The sequence below is a fragment of the Camelina sativa genome, chromosome 12, assembly GCF_000633955.1.
Source record: "Camelina sativa cultivar DH55 chromosome 12, Cs, whole genome shotgun sequence".
Taxonomy (NCBI): Eukaryota; Viridiplantae; Streptophyta; class Magnoliopsida; order Brassicales; family Brassicaceae; genus Camelina; species Camelina sativa.
The window spans coordinates 11,469,576-11,481,903 of record NC_025696.1 but is presented as its reverse complement, the minus strand read 5'-3'; the positions used below and the strand labels follow the sequence as shown (position 1 = coordinate 11,481,903).

The 12,328-nt window shown below is 33.0% G+C and overlaps 3 protein-coding genes across 4 annotated transcripts in view; all 3 read left to right on the top strand.

Annotated features, from left to right (window-relative positions):
• The window catches only part of LOC104731317 (probable F-box protein At4g22030), an 11,157-nt gene extending 10,004 nt beyond the window's left edge, over window positions 1-1,153 (top strand). The window contains exon 2 of the mRNA XM_010450649.1: window positions 7-1,153. Coding sequence (XP_010448951.1) covers window positions 7-1,027 — 1,021 coding nt within the window. The 3' untranslated portion in view covers window positions 1,028-1,153. The remainder of the gene's footprint in view (window positions 1-6) is intronic.
• Window positions 1,200-2,480, top strand: LOC104731316 (F-box protein At1g69090-like). The gene has a single exon (XM_010450648.1). It carries the CDS (start codon window positions 1,299-1,301, stop codon window positions 2,238-2,240), a length of 942 nt encoding a protein of 313 aa, XP_010448950.1. The 5' UTR covers window positions 1,200-1,298; the 3' UTR covers window positions 2,241-2,480.
• On the top strand, window positions 4,662-8,197 carry LOC104731314 (myrosinase 4). 2 transcript variants are annotated; one of them, XM_010450646.1, is made up of 13 exons: window positions 4,662-4,802; window positions 4,903-5,172; window positions 5,255-5,315; window positions 5,476-5,534; window positions 5,612-5,687; window positions 5,819-5,896; window positions 6,003-6,090; window positions 6,244-6,487; window positions 6,807-7,143; window positions 7,286-7,317; window positions 7,419-7,515; window positions 7,610-7,712; window positions 7,820-8,197. In XM_010450646.1, the coding sequence occupies exons 2-13, from the start codon at window positions 4,990-4,992 to the stop codon at window positions 8,004-8,006; spliced, it is 1,545 nt and encodes a 514-aa protein (XP_010448948.1). In that variant the 5' UTR covers window positions 4,662-4,802; window positions 4,903-4,989; the 3' UTR covers window positions 8,007-8,197. The 2 variants fall into 2 exon arrangements, with proteins under 2 accessions (XP_010448948.1, XP_019089791.1); XM_019234246.1 differs by having other exon boundaries at window positions 4,676-4,802; window positions 4,914-5,172.

Sequence of the window (12,328 nt, the reverse complement as noted above, 5' to 3'; positions counted from 1 at the left end):
GTGCGATGATCAGGTCTTGCAAAGGTCCCGGCTCATGGCGGTTCTTGAAGAAGTTATAGATAGAGTAGAGATGCACAAGAACATTGGAGAGCAACGCAACAACTGGAACTCTCTCTTGCTCAATTCCGTCAACATGATCACTCTCACTGCCGCTCTGATGGCCGGAATAGCCTCCATGAACGCCGTTGGAGGAGACTCTGTCTCCGCGGTGAATATAGCTTCAACGCTTTTGCTGGCTTCTGCTACAGGTTTAGCTGCCTTGATGAACAAGATTCAGCCGTCGCAGCTTGTGGAAGAGCAGAGGAACGCGACGAGGCTGTTCAAGCAGCTGAGAAACAGAATCGAGATGGTTCTGAGGGAGAAGAGCGAAGATGGAATCAGTGAAGCAGACGTGAAAGAAGTGATAAAGAGAGTGCTCTGTTTAGACAAAGCTTACCCACTTCCTCTTGTCGGTACCATGCTCGAGAAGTTCCCTCAAGAATTCAAGCCAGCGATTTGGTGGCCCGAAACAAAACCCGAAGTCATTCATCCCATAACCGAAACTAACGGGTGGAACTCGGAGCTAGAGATGGAGATGAGAGAGGTGGTTGAGATTATTAAGAGTAGAGATGCAGAGGAGTACGAGAAATTAGGTAACGTGGCCTTGAAGTTAAACCGGGTTTTGGCCATCTCTGGACCGGTGTTAACCGGAATTGCTGCTGTAAGTTCTGGCTTTATAGGCCATGACTCAGGTTTAGCTGGAGTAGTAGCAACGACGTGCGCTTCATTGGCTACCGTAGTTAACACGTTAGAGCACGGAGGTCAAGTAGGGATGGTGTGTGAGATGTATAGAAACTCTGCTGGATTCTTCTCTCTCTTGGAAGAAACGATCAAAACAGAGAGAACAGAGGATGCGCTAGTTTTCGAGACAAAAGTAGCGTTGAAACTTGGGAGAAGCTTGTCTGAATTGAGAGATCTCGCCAGAAGATCGAGCTTATCTCGGTTACAAGGATCACCCATTGATGAATGCGCAAGCAAGCTCTTTTGATTAGTCTACAGACAAGATAATATTTCATTAATTCGTTTTTGAGTATAGAGATAATAAATTAATAATAGATGTTTCTTTGACTTGTTGTACAAACCTGAATATAAATATGCAAATTAATTTCACATTTTTGACCGGTTCATCGAAAAACTAGTAACCTAGATCCCTTTTTAGGGTTGGCTTTCAATAGATCAGAGTACTCTACGTCTCTAAATGTCTCTTGTAGGTAAATAAAGAGTTAATCTCTTTGTAAAATCTCTCTCTCTCGCCGAGAATGAAAACAAAAAATAAGATCGAGAGGATGGCCTCTCTTGCCGTCTCTGCTAATGAAATCACTCGATCAGGTTCAAAAAGAAATCTCCATTGCTGGTCCCAACTTCCACTAGATCTCCTTCGATTGGTTTTCGAACGCCTTGGATTTGCGGATTTTGAACGAGCCAAAACTGTTTGTTCATCATGGCGATCAGCTTCGAAAATATCTGAGCCAAATAATCAGATCCCTTGGATGATTCTCTTTCCAAAGGACAAAAATTACGGTCTCTTGTTCAATCCTGAAGAAAAAGAAAAGCAATACAAAACTCAAGATCTTGGTGACGACTTTGGGAAGAGCTTTTGTGTGGCGACTTGTAGAAGCTGGCTTCTCATGCTAGACGATCGAGGTTACATCAAGGATGTCCCTCAATATAATTTCTATATCTTACATCTTTTAACACACGAGCGGATTAATATACCGAGTTTTGAATATGGGATCACCTCTCCGGTATTATGGGTAGACGAGAAAACCCAAGATTACTTAATTATAGGAATGTTTGGTGAAGTAAATGCGATTTCTTTCAAGAGAGGAGATAACTCGTGGAAAATAATTCCGTTGTTAGGTATTGACGAATGTTTTAACATGGTATACAAAGATCACAAACTTTTTTGTTTCAACTATTTTAAACTCCGTATTCACGATTTCTCTAGAGAAATTCTTTTGGAAATTTTCAGAATTAGCGTACGTGAATGCCTACCAAGATCAGTAGGTCTTGGCATAAGACCTCTTGGATCACGGGGTCTCCCATATTTACCTACCATAAGGTATAATATAGTAGTCACTGTACGAGGAGATGTTTATTTGTTGAGAGCCAACGTCCGCCTAGGTCCAAAAAGTGGACCTTTCAAATCTACAAGATGGATTCATCCAAGAAGACCAAATGGGACAAAATCGTTTCTTTGAAAGATGAGGCTGAAAGATGAGGCAATTTTTTTGGATTTAGGTATTACAGTTCTTGCTAAAGATTTGGAAGGAATCACTAGAAATTCGATCTACTTCAATGGTAATCTTTCTGAAGATAATTATCAAGAAAACGATATCTTCATCTACAATCTCGATTCGAAGAAGGTGGAACGACCACATAAATTTGTTTTTTCCTCCCTTCCATTTTCTACCGCACGTTGGTTCTTTCCAAGTTTTAAACGTGAATAATTTATTTTTATCTATCTGTTTTCTCGTTGTTTTATGTATTTAACATTTTCATTTTTGTTGTATTAAACATTTACTAATAGTTTGCTTTGAGGTTCAGGACTACTGCTTTTTATTTTTATTGTTCTTTATGCTATAAACTACTATACGCCCATCTCTATAAACGACTCGAGCCGGCTACACACTCTGACTAGTTAATGCATCCTTGTGCCACTATCTTCAAATTCAACTTCTACAAATAAGTATTTGCCTTGTAAGAAGCTTTGAATAATGTCAAAGGCGATGACTTCAAGGCAAGATTCTCTACTAATGACACATGGAATCATATTCGAAGAGCCTCTAACCATGTAGCTTGGCATAAAAGTGTGTTGTTTCCTCATGCATCGCCGAAGTACTCTTTTTGTACTTGGCTAGCAATGCATAATTATCTGTCCACAGGGGATCGAATGTTGGGTTGGAACACGGACTGCACTGTCAATTGTGTCTTCTGCTCTGTGCCGGTTAAGACTCGAGGTCACCTATTCTTCTCATGTCAATACACCTCTGCCGTTTGGCCAGCCATTGCTCATAATCTCTATAGGCAAAAGTTTACTACAGTTTGGCAACAACTAGTGGACTGTGTTTCAGAGTCTCAGTCTGATCGAGTCCAAGGATTTTTGTTCGCTACACATTTCAACTCACCATTCATTCCATCTAGCAAGAGAGAAATGCAAGGCAACATGGTGAGGTTCCTAATTCTGAAGAAGTTGTTATCCGTTAGATTGATCAGCAGGTGCGTGCTCAATGCATCCCTGGGAGACTCTCGCTATGCAATGGGACTTCAGGCGTGGTTTGCCACTCGACGTTAGAGAATTTTCTTAGGCATTATTCATTGATTGATTGATTTTGTTTGTTTGCCAAAAAAAAAAAAAGAAGATTGATTTTGTTTTCATTTTGTTATGCTTCATATTGTGTTACTTTAACTTTTCATTGTAAAATGAATATCAACATTCTTATAAAAAAAAAATATATATAAGAAATTGGAATGCTTGTATTATTGTCCAAGTTGCATTGTTGTCCAACTTATCCAAATGAGTTCCATAATGCATTTACATCTTGCAGTATTGCCCATTTTACAGTTCCATCTTGCATTATTGTCCAACTTTCCACCGATAATTTATGTGCGATGGCAAAATTGACATCAAGTTGATGAGTTTACAATCAAGATTTCTTAACCATTAGATGAGTTGAATTATACAACTGTGTGGATGCAAGAATTTACAGTAACGATGGGGTTTCCAATGGTTAAAATACGTCACTATTGCTGAAAAAGTGTAAATTCTCATCCTCAATTTCGAATAAAAATCAAACAATTCAAAGTAAAAAGTTTATATCAATTTCTTCATTCCCAGTTTCCTCAATTTTATTAAAAGAATTGTTTCAAGTTTTGTATTGTCGGTCGAAAACACCATTCAAGCTCAAGTTATTTAATTCAGTTAATCAATATATATATATATATATATATGTATATATATCTTGCGTAACCACAAACATTAGTATGCAAAAAATCTAAAATCGCAAAATTAGTTTGGTTTGTTTTTTTTCGTAGTAAAAAAGCTTTTTATTATTTTTGACATTAAATTTTTAAAATGGAAATGCAAGTTTCCAAAAGAGATTTCGAAGTGCAACGGAATGAGATTTCGAAGGCAAGAAGTGGATTTTCGATGAATGGTCCCAGAAAAAGTCAATAATCTTTGAAAATCACGATTCCCTTCGATTTCGTGTCATGGGTGACAATTAAGACACATTTCGATACAACTTTCTTATATTTTGAGAACGAATTTAAATTATTTTCTTTTGTCAATTGTCAGGTTGTAATGATAGCATAAACAGATATGTGGTTGTTGTACCTTATCTATCACCAATGACAACAAAACGAATAGTCAAGTGGGTTATCCATTATGTAGATCCAGCGAAGATGAAGCGATCAGAACCACACAATTTACTTGAAGTCAGCGAGCCGGAGAGGGACTAGAAGACTATTCGGCTAACGTGTCGTCGTGTTATTTTGTTTTTAACTAATGCGTTAGGACTATCGGGGAAAACGTGTCGTGTTATTTTATTCAACTAATGCGTCAGTGTCATTAGTTTCGTAAATTATCCGATATCTGTAAATCTCAAAATGGTCAAAATGCAAAAATTTAGCTATGATTGCGCGGCCCGTGTTTATAGTTTAGATTTGGAAGTGTTTGCCTATATATATACTGCTAAGTTCAAGATTCTTGTTGAACTTCTCATTGTTTCACTCAGGTTTCAGGTTTGCTATCCAACTCTCAGGTTTGTGTCTTAAACCTGTCACGCTCTGTTTTACTATAACGCTTTTGTTCTCTTCTCTGTGATTGTCTTCTTCTCATATATCTCTTTTGTTTGGTGAAAGTTCAATCAAAGGATTCAGCTTCAACAGTTCTTCTTCATCAACCAAAAATACAATAAGTGAAACTGTGAAAGTGATCTCTCAAGCAACATGACATTCCGTGAAACTTGCATCCTTGTGCTTCTCTTTGCAGTATTAAGTGCAACGAGTCAAAGAGTTTGCAATCCAGCGTGCCAAGCTAAAGAACCCTTCAACTGCAATGATGTGCAAATGTTCAGTCGAACTGATTTTCCAACAAACTTCACTTTTGGTGCAGCAACTTCAGCATATCAAGTATATGTTCGTTATAATTATGTAATAAAAAAAAATATTAGGAAGAAATTTCTATTTTTAAAAAATGATTTACGTGTACTAGATTGAAGGTGCTGCGCATAGAGCGCTTAATGGATGGGACTACTATACTCATAGATATCCAGGTTTTGTCCTTATTTTTGATATGTGAATAATTATTTTATATATATACACATATATCATATTTTTTCTAAAAAACACATATACATACATGGGTTATCGACTATATATATATACATTTTGACAAATATATTTGCTCACAATATAGACTTTTTTATCTAGCAGAAAAGGTTCCAGACCGCACTACGGGAGATCTGGCTTGCAACTCCTATGAGCTTTATAAGGTTTTTTTTTTTTTTTTACCCTGGTTTATACAGTCACTTGGAATTAAATTTGATCGGGAAATTTCATTGCGTTATAGGAGGATGTCCAATTATTGAAACGCTTGAATGTTCAAGCTTACAGATTCTCTATAGCATGGTCAAGGGTCCTACCAAGTAATATTACCCTCATTCTTATTCCGATCTTCTTATTGGTTTTTTACTTGTTTTAATTACATTTTCTCTCTCTCTCTCTCTCTCTCTCTCTCTCTCTCTCTCTCTCTCTCATGTATATATCGCCCTCTTAGAGGGAAAGCTGTGTGGAGGAGTGGATGAGAATGGAATAAAATATTACGACAACCTCATCAATGAACTGAAAGCCAATGGTAATTATTTCATAAATATAATTTTTACACATGCATGTGGATTTTTCTTGTTATATTTTGGTATATCTTTAATCATAACAATTAGCTTGATTACACGCACACGTAGGCATAGAACCATTCGTGACAATATTCCATTGGGATGTCCCCCAAGCTTTAGAAGACGAGTATGACGGTTTTCTAAACAAACGTATAGTGTAAGCGATTCAATAAATAGATGTTTTAACCAAAAATGTTTTATCATAGTTATTTTCTGTTGGTGGCAGAAGTTATACTTACCTGCCTTATTTTTTTTACTAGACATTACATTTATAAGCTCATGTATACTTTATGTATGGTCATATATATAGGGAGGATTACAAGGATTACGCTGAGCTTCTCTTTCAAAGATTCGGAGATAGAGTGAAGTTTTGGATCACATTTAATCAACCTTACACGTTTGCATACAGAGGTTACGGAATTGCAATATCTCCACCGGGGCGATGCACAGGTTGTGAGTTTGGAGGAAATTCTGGTACAGAACCTTATATTGTTGGCTATCATCAACTTCTTGCTCATGCTACAGCTGTATCTACATATCGGCAGAAATACAAGGTATTCATACGAATAAAACCATATGAGTTATGTCATAGTTTACACATCAAGTCTTCCTTTGTTTTGTTTTGTTTTTTTTATTAAGCTTAACACAAATAATAACGTGATTGAGCTTTTTCGCTTCAATACAGTTAGTTTACACAAAAATGCAAAAAAATAAAAATATAGAAATAGAAATTAAAAGACACTGCATGAAAAACATATATTTCACATCCACGTCTTACTTTTTGTTTCTTTTTCATACAAAATGCAAATAGAAAAATGATTAAGCCTTTTTCTGCTTAAGTAATATATTATAAGCAGGCTTAACAATGTGCAGGGGTTACAAGGAGGAAATATTGGAATAACTTTAATCGGAAGATGGTTTGTTCCTTTAAATGAAGCAAGCGTTTCAGATCAGATGGCTGCGGGGCGAGCGTTTGATTTCATTGTTGGATGGTTCTTGGATCCTCTGGTATATGGAGATTATCCGAAGACTATGAAAGATACCTTAGGAGAAAGATTGCCAAGATTTACAGATTTAGAATCTCAATTAGTGAAAGGATCCATGGATTTTCTAGGTTTAAATTATTACTACACACAGTATGCAACTGATTCACTGCAACCCATTTCGACACCACCAAACATCCAAACTGATCCAAGAGCGAACTTAAGCAGTATGTCTATCCATCAGTTTTTTTTAATTCATATTAATTGAATGGTATTTTCTGTCTCAGAATTGGGAATTTTACAGTATCTGCATGCATGCATGCATGTCTACGTAAACTAGATTTTTTTTTTTTCTTTTTTAATAAGCAGCTTCTCGTGGTGGAGTTCCAATTGGTGTTCAAGTGAGTATCAATTTTTAGTTTTTAACTAAAATATTTATCATATAAAATAGAGCTCACAATAATACAAAAATTATATCACTAATTCAAACGATCTTTTACAGAGTGATTATATTGTGTATTATCCTCCTGGGCTCCGTCAAATTCTAAACTATATCAAAGACAATTACGAAAACCCACTTACCTATATCACTGAGAATGGTAATGTATATGACATATATATATATATATTTATATATAAACAAGTTTACTTAACAAAAATATATGAATTACATGTTAATTATGAACGTTACAGGATTTCTTACTTCTGGCAATCTAACACTTGCTGAAGCACTAGCTGACCAAGGACGAATTGAAAGCCACTGTAGTCATTTGTCTTGTCTCAAATGCGCAATCGAGTAAGTTATCTGTGATTTTTTAAAATTACTAGTTTGATCTTTGACAGTTTTATACATGGGAAAAAAATAATCAAATGATATTTCATATCAATAAATCTTATTTGTAGGGATGGATGCAACGTAGCAGGGTATTTTCCATGGTCTTCGATGGATGTTTACGAGTTCAGTAGTGGTTACACAATCCGTCTTGGTATGAATTGGGTGAACTTCACTAATCCAGCTGATAGAAGGGAGAAAGATTCGGCTAAATGGTATTCTAAGTTCAACATGGAAAGAAGTGAAGATAAAAGATAGAAGCAGGGTAATTTTCATCTATTTACTCGTTGAAACTCAGGAAAAATTCGAAAACAAAGTTTATACATCTTCCATCAAAATGCATTTTTCCCTTTATACATATAAAGAGAATATATGTCTGTTTCAGTCATAAAGTCTGTTTAACTCTGTTACACGTTTATTAACTATTAGTAGCTTTAATATTCTTCTTCGTTTTGCGTTTCATGCTTTTTATTTTATTCTGGGAGATATACCGCGCTATGCGCGGGTTAATTTTTTAAATTTATAAGACAATGCTAAAGTGTTAATAAATTTATCTTTAGCTATTTTATTTTGTAGATTTTGAATCACTTGATGTCTTTGAATGCTTATAAATTCATCAAATGTAGTTTGAATCTTTTCTTTTACTTTTGTTAATGATATTAGTTTGCTGAGTTTCTGAATTGTTAATCTTGATGTCTATATTCATTCTAGATGTTAGTTATTGTTAATCTTAATGTCTATATTCATTCTAGATGTTAGTTAGAAAATATTCTTTATAAGCTTATACACAGAGTGAAGATATTTTAATATTTTCATGATAAGAAATGGCAGCAAATTCATGTTTTATTTTCTTTGGATAGTACCGTGAATGAATTAAAAGTATAAGTAACATGCATCATTATGATTAAATTTTAAAGTATGAAATCTTAACTTTGTACAATAAAACTATAATTTGTCGGCCTGAAATGCTATTATCTATCTTTCATGACAACAATTAGTCAGTAATACATGTTTTCACGCGATAATTTATAGCTAAGCGTGTTTGTTACTTGTCAATTATTTTCCATCAAAGTAAAAGTTGATTTGATTTTGTATCTAGAACTGGTGGAACACACAAAAGATTACGCGGCAGAATTTATGCCAATCACTTAAGCTTTTCCACTTACTATATGCAATGGATTATGGACACATACACACCCATATACATACCCATTTCCATTATTTGCATCGGAGGTGCAATAATCTAAGCAAAAACATAACTTTGGCCTCTATTTTATCTGGTTTTCCCGACCAAACTACAAACAGAACTTACCAAAATAATGTTCTTTACATAAACGATGTTCACACAAAAAATACCTGACCAATTTCTGCTAACAACACTTTCATTCTCTCCACCCTTTCACTAACACACCACCTCCCTCACATTCTTTGTCTCTTTATATGACAAACGAATTGATCATCATCAGCTTAGACTTCATGGTGTTGTATTTCCTCCTGTCAATGCATCTTCAATGGATGATACTTTGGGATTCTTAAGAAATATGTATAAGTGAGGATATACTATGTTCAATGTAGTACATATATATGTTCTAATCATGCAATAGTAGGAAGTTTATAAAGTATCTAATATACAAAAGTGTAAGTTCTATACATTTGACAAAAATAAAAATTAAAACTGATCAGATTTGTATTTAATTGCCATGACAGTTTTACAAATTATAATATTATATTAGAGTATTGAATAAGAGAATGTCTATTAGCCTAACCTTAATTTGAGGCAGTTACGTTGTTGATGTTGTTGTGGAAGCTTAGCATTTATAACTTTCAAACTCTTTCGCAGTGACGTTTTTTTTTCTTAACTTTCTAAATAAAAAACGCAAACAAAAGTACAGAAAATAATCAAATCATGATATGTAGTTTAATTATTTTAACCCCATATATAAATGAAGCACATTAATAAGAGTACCTATGAACAGTTAAATAAACACAAAATGGTTTGACCAACGAAGGAAAAAATGTTTGATCGGCATAGGAAAAGTCCAACAAAATCAACTATTATGTTATTGGTTTAGGATTCTATATTATTTTCTTCATAAAAAAAAGTCATGTAAACACTCTCATCAAATAGAGAGATTGTGAGAATCATAGTCCATGAATTGTTTTGGGAGGTGGAGAAGAAGAGGCACGGTTTCGTAATCATAATCACTTGTTGGGAGGTGAATCATAATCTCAGTCTTATCATATAGATCAGAGAAGAAGAGAGCTTCCGTTTATGGCTACCACCACCGTCGTGTGCGGCGATCTGCTCGATGGTTTCTATTTGCAAAACACTTCAGAACTGTGTCACTCGTGTCCTCACCTTCACTCCCAACTTCCACGTCTTCGTAAAGTCTCTCACATGAATAAAAGTTTTGTTTATATTTTTTAAGAAGATGCATGACGAAGACTTTGTGATTGAGAGAAGAAGAGAGCCTCCGTTTATGGCTATAAAGTTTTGTTTTTTTTTTATCTCTCTTGTTAGTGGTTTTTGGGTTTCAGAATGTTTCATTGTCAATGGAAACTGTTACCATTGTTGTATCCAAATCAACAACTTTCAAGCCTCAAGCTTGATTGTGGAAGACTTGGTAACTCAGCTATTGACACAAAAGTCTGTAATACAATTTCAATTTCTCATATCAATAATGTTCAAAACTGAAGTTTCTGAAACAGAGTATTAAAAATGAATTGGACTTTGTATTACAATCAGATTTGATCATGATCAACCCAGAAATAAATAAAGAAATTAATACAACAATGAAAGAATATTGTGCAATATTTTTTAAGAAAGATTTTATAAGATTTTATGAGAGATTTTACAAGATTAGAAAAAAATAAATCCGAAAGATTTTTAAAAACTTTGTAAACAATCACTTAGAATCCTCAATTTTATACTTTCCATGATTTTATTTAAAGTCATTAAAGACTTTGTTGCATCATCTTTATATGCCAATTACAATACAATATCCCACTTATACCTTTGGCTGGTTGTATAGAAAACGTATTTATCCCCTTTATAATAGAACGGAAGTACACAACATTATTTTGTAGACTATATAATTTTAATAAGTTGGTTACAAATAGGTTATAGATTAATTGGTTATAAGTAAAATAGTGGGTGCAACCTTAATTTATTTTGGGAAAATTTTATTAGTAGAGAACATTGTTTCCAAAAATCTTAAAGATAATATTCCAAAAAATTATTTGATATCATCTACCTTACCATATTAATTTCCTTTATTAAATTATTCATCAAATAAAATCATTTGATATCTAATTTAACATATTAATTTGTTAATTATCATTATACTCCACCTCTCATTTTTATATATGAGTCATTTTGTGTAACAAATAAATGATCATATTATTTATTATAATTAAAAAATAGTTTAATTTCTGTATATACCATAAGTTGAATTTTTAAAAACAAATATAAATATTTCAATCTATAAAATATTCAAGCTTTAGTAATATTATTCTTTAAAAATAATCTCTATCGAATTAAAAATTTTCCTGAGCAACGGGTCAAAACTTGAATACTAAATTCAATTTCAATTTTTTGTTGAATTTTCTAATTTTATATAATATAATAAACTTTAAATAATTTATTTTAAAATATTTTTAAAATATTGAAACTTGATATAAAAGTTAAAAACTGTAAACACTCTAAATTGATTTGTTATAGAAATGTTAATAATATGTCACTATAATATGAAGAATTTCAAGAAACCAAGTATATTAAAACAAAAAATATAAAAATATATTAAATTAATCATAATATAGCAGTTCGCTTTTTAAAAACCAAATTTACAAAATTATGTCTTATAATGACATTCAAGTAGAATATACATTGTTGAAATAACTTCACATACATAAACTAATACAATATATTAAAATTTATTTTAAAATATAAAATATACAATATTTTGTATCAAATAAAATTTAACCATTTTTATTCCACGGGTACTTATCTAGAATCATTAACAATATAAAACTTACAAAATAAGTATTTTTTTTCAAGCCATCATATCTAACATATGATTTTATTGCATAATATTTTATCCAAAATTTTTTTTAAAAACAATCACATAAATTATATTTTATATAAAAATTACAATATAAATAAAATAAAATTCAACACGGGTCTTAATCTAGTAATATTTGATTTGTTTATCATTTCTAATTTTTAAAACTAGAATACAAATGATATGACTAATTTTTTGTCTATAATGTTGAAAGGACAATAAAAATATTTATCTAAGTAAGTACCAACAAGATGTTATCATTTTGATTCATGGTTAACATGCTAGAAAAATGAGCCGCTTAAAAGATGAACTTTAATTGAATAGAGGGAAGTTATTATGTGTGAGAGAAGGGTAAAATGCGTATATTTCAATTTTCCAGTTTAAGACAATGGAGCCATCAATTGTCTCAATATAGGCCACTGCTGCTTGGTAGAGCCGTATAGGTATGTATAGCTTTGACTTTGTACGTTTCTTCGACTGAATTATTTGATTCAAGTTTAAACGTATATCGACAATTAC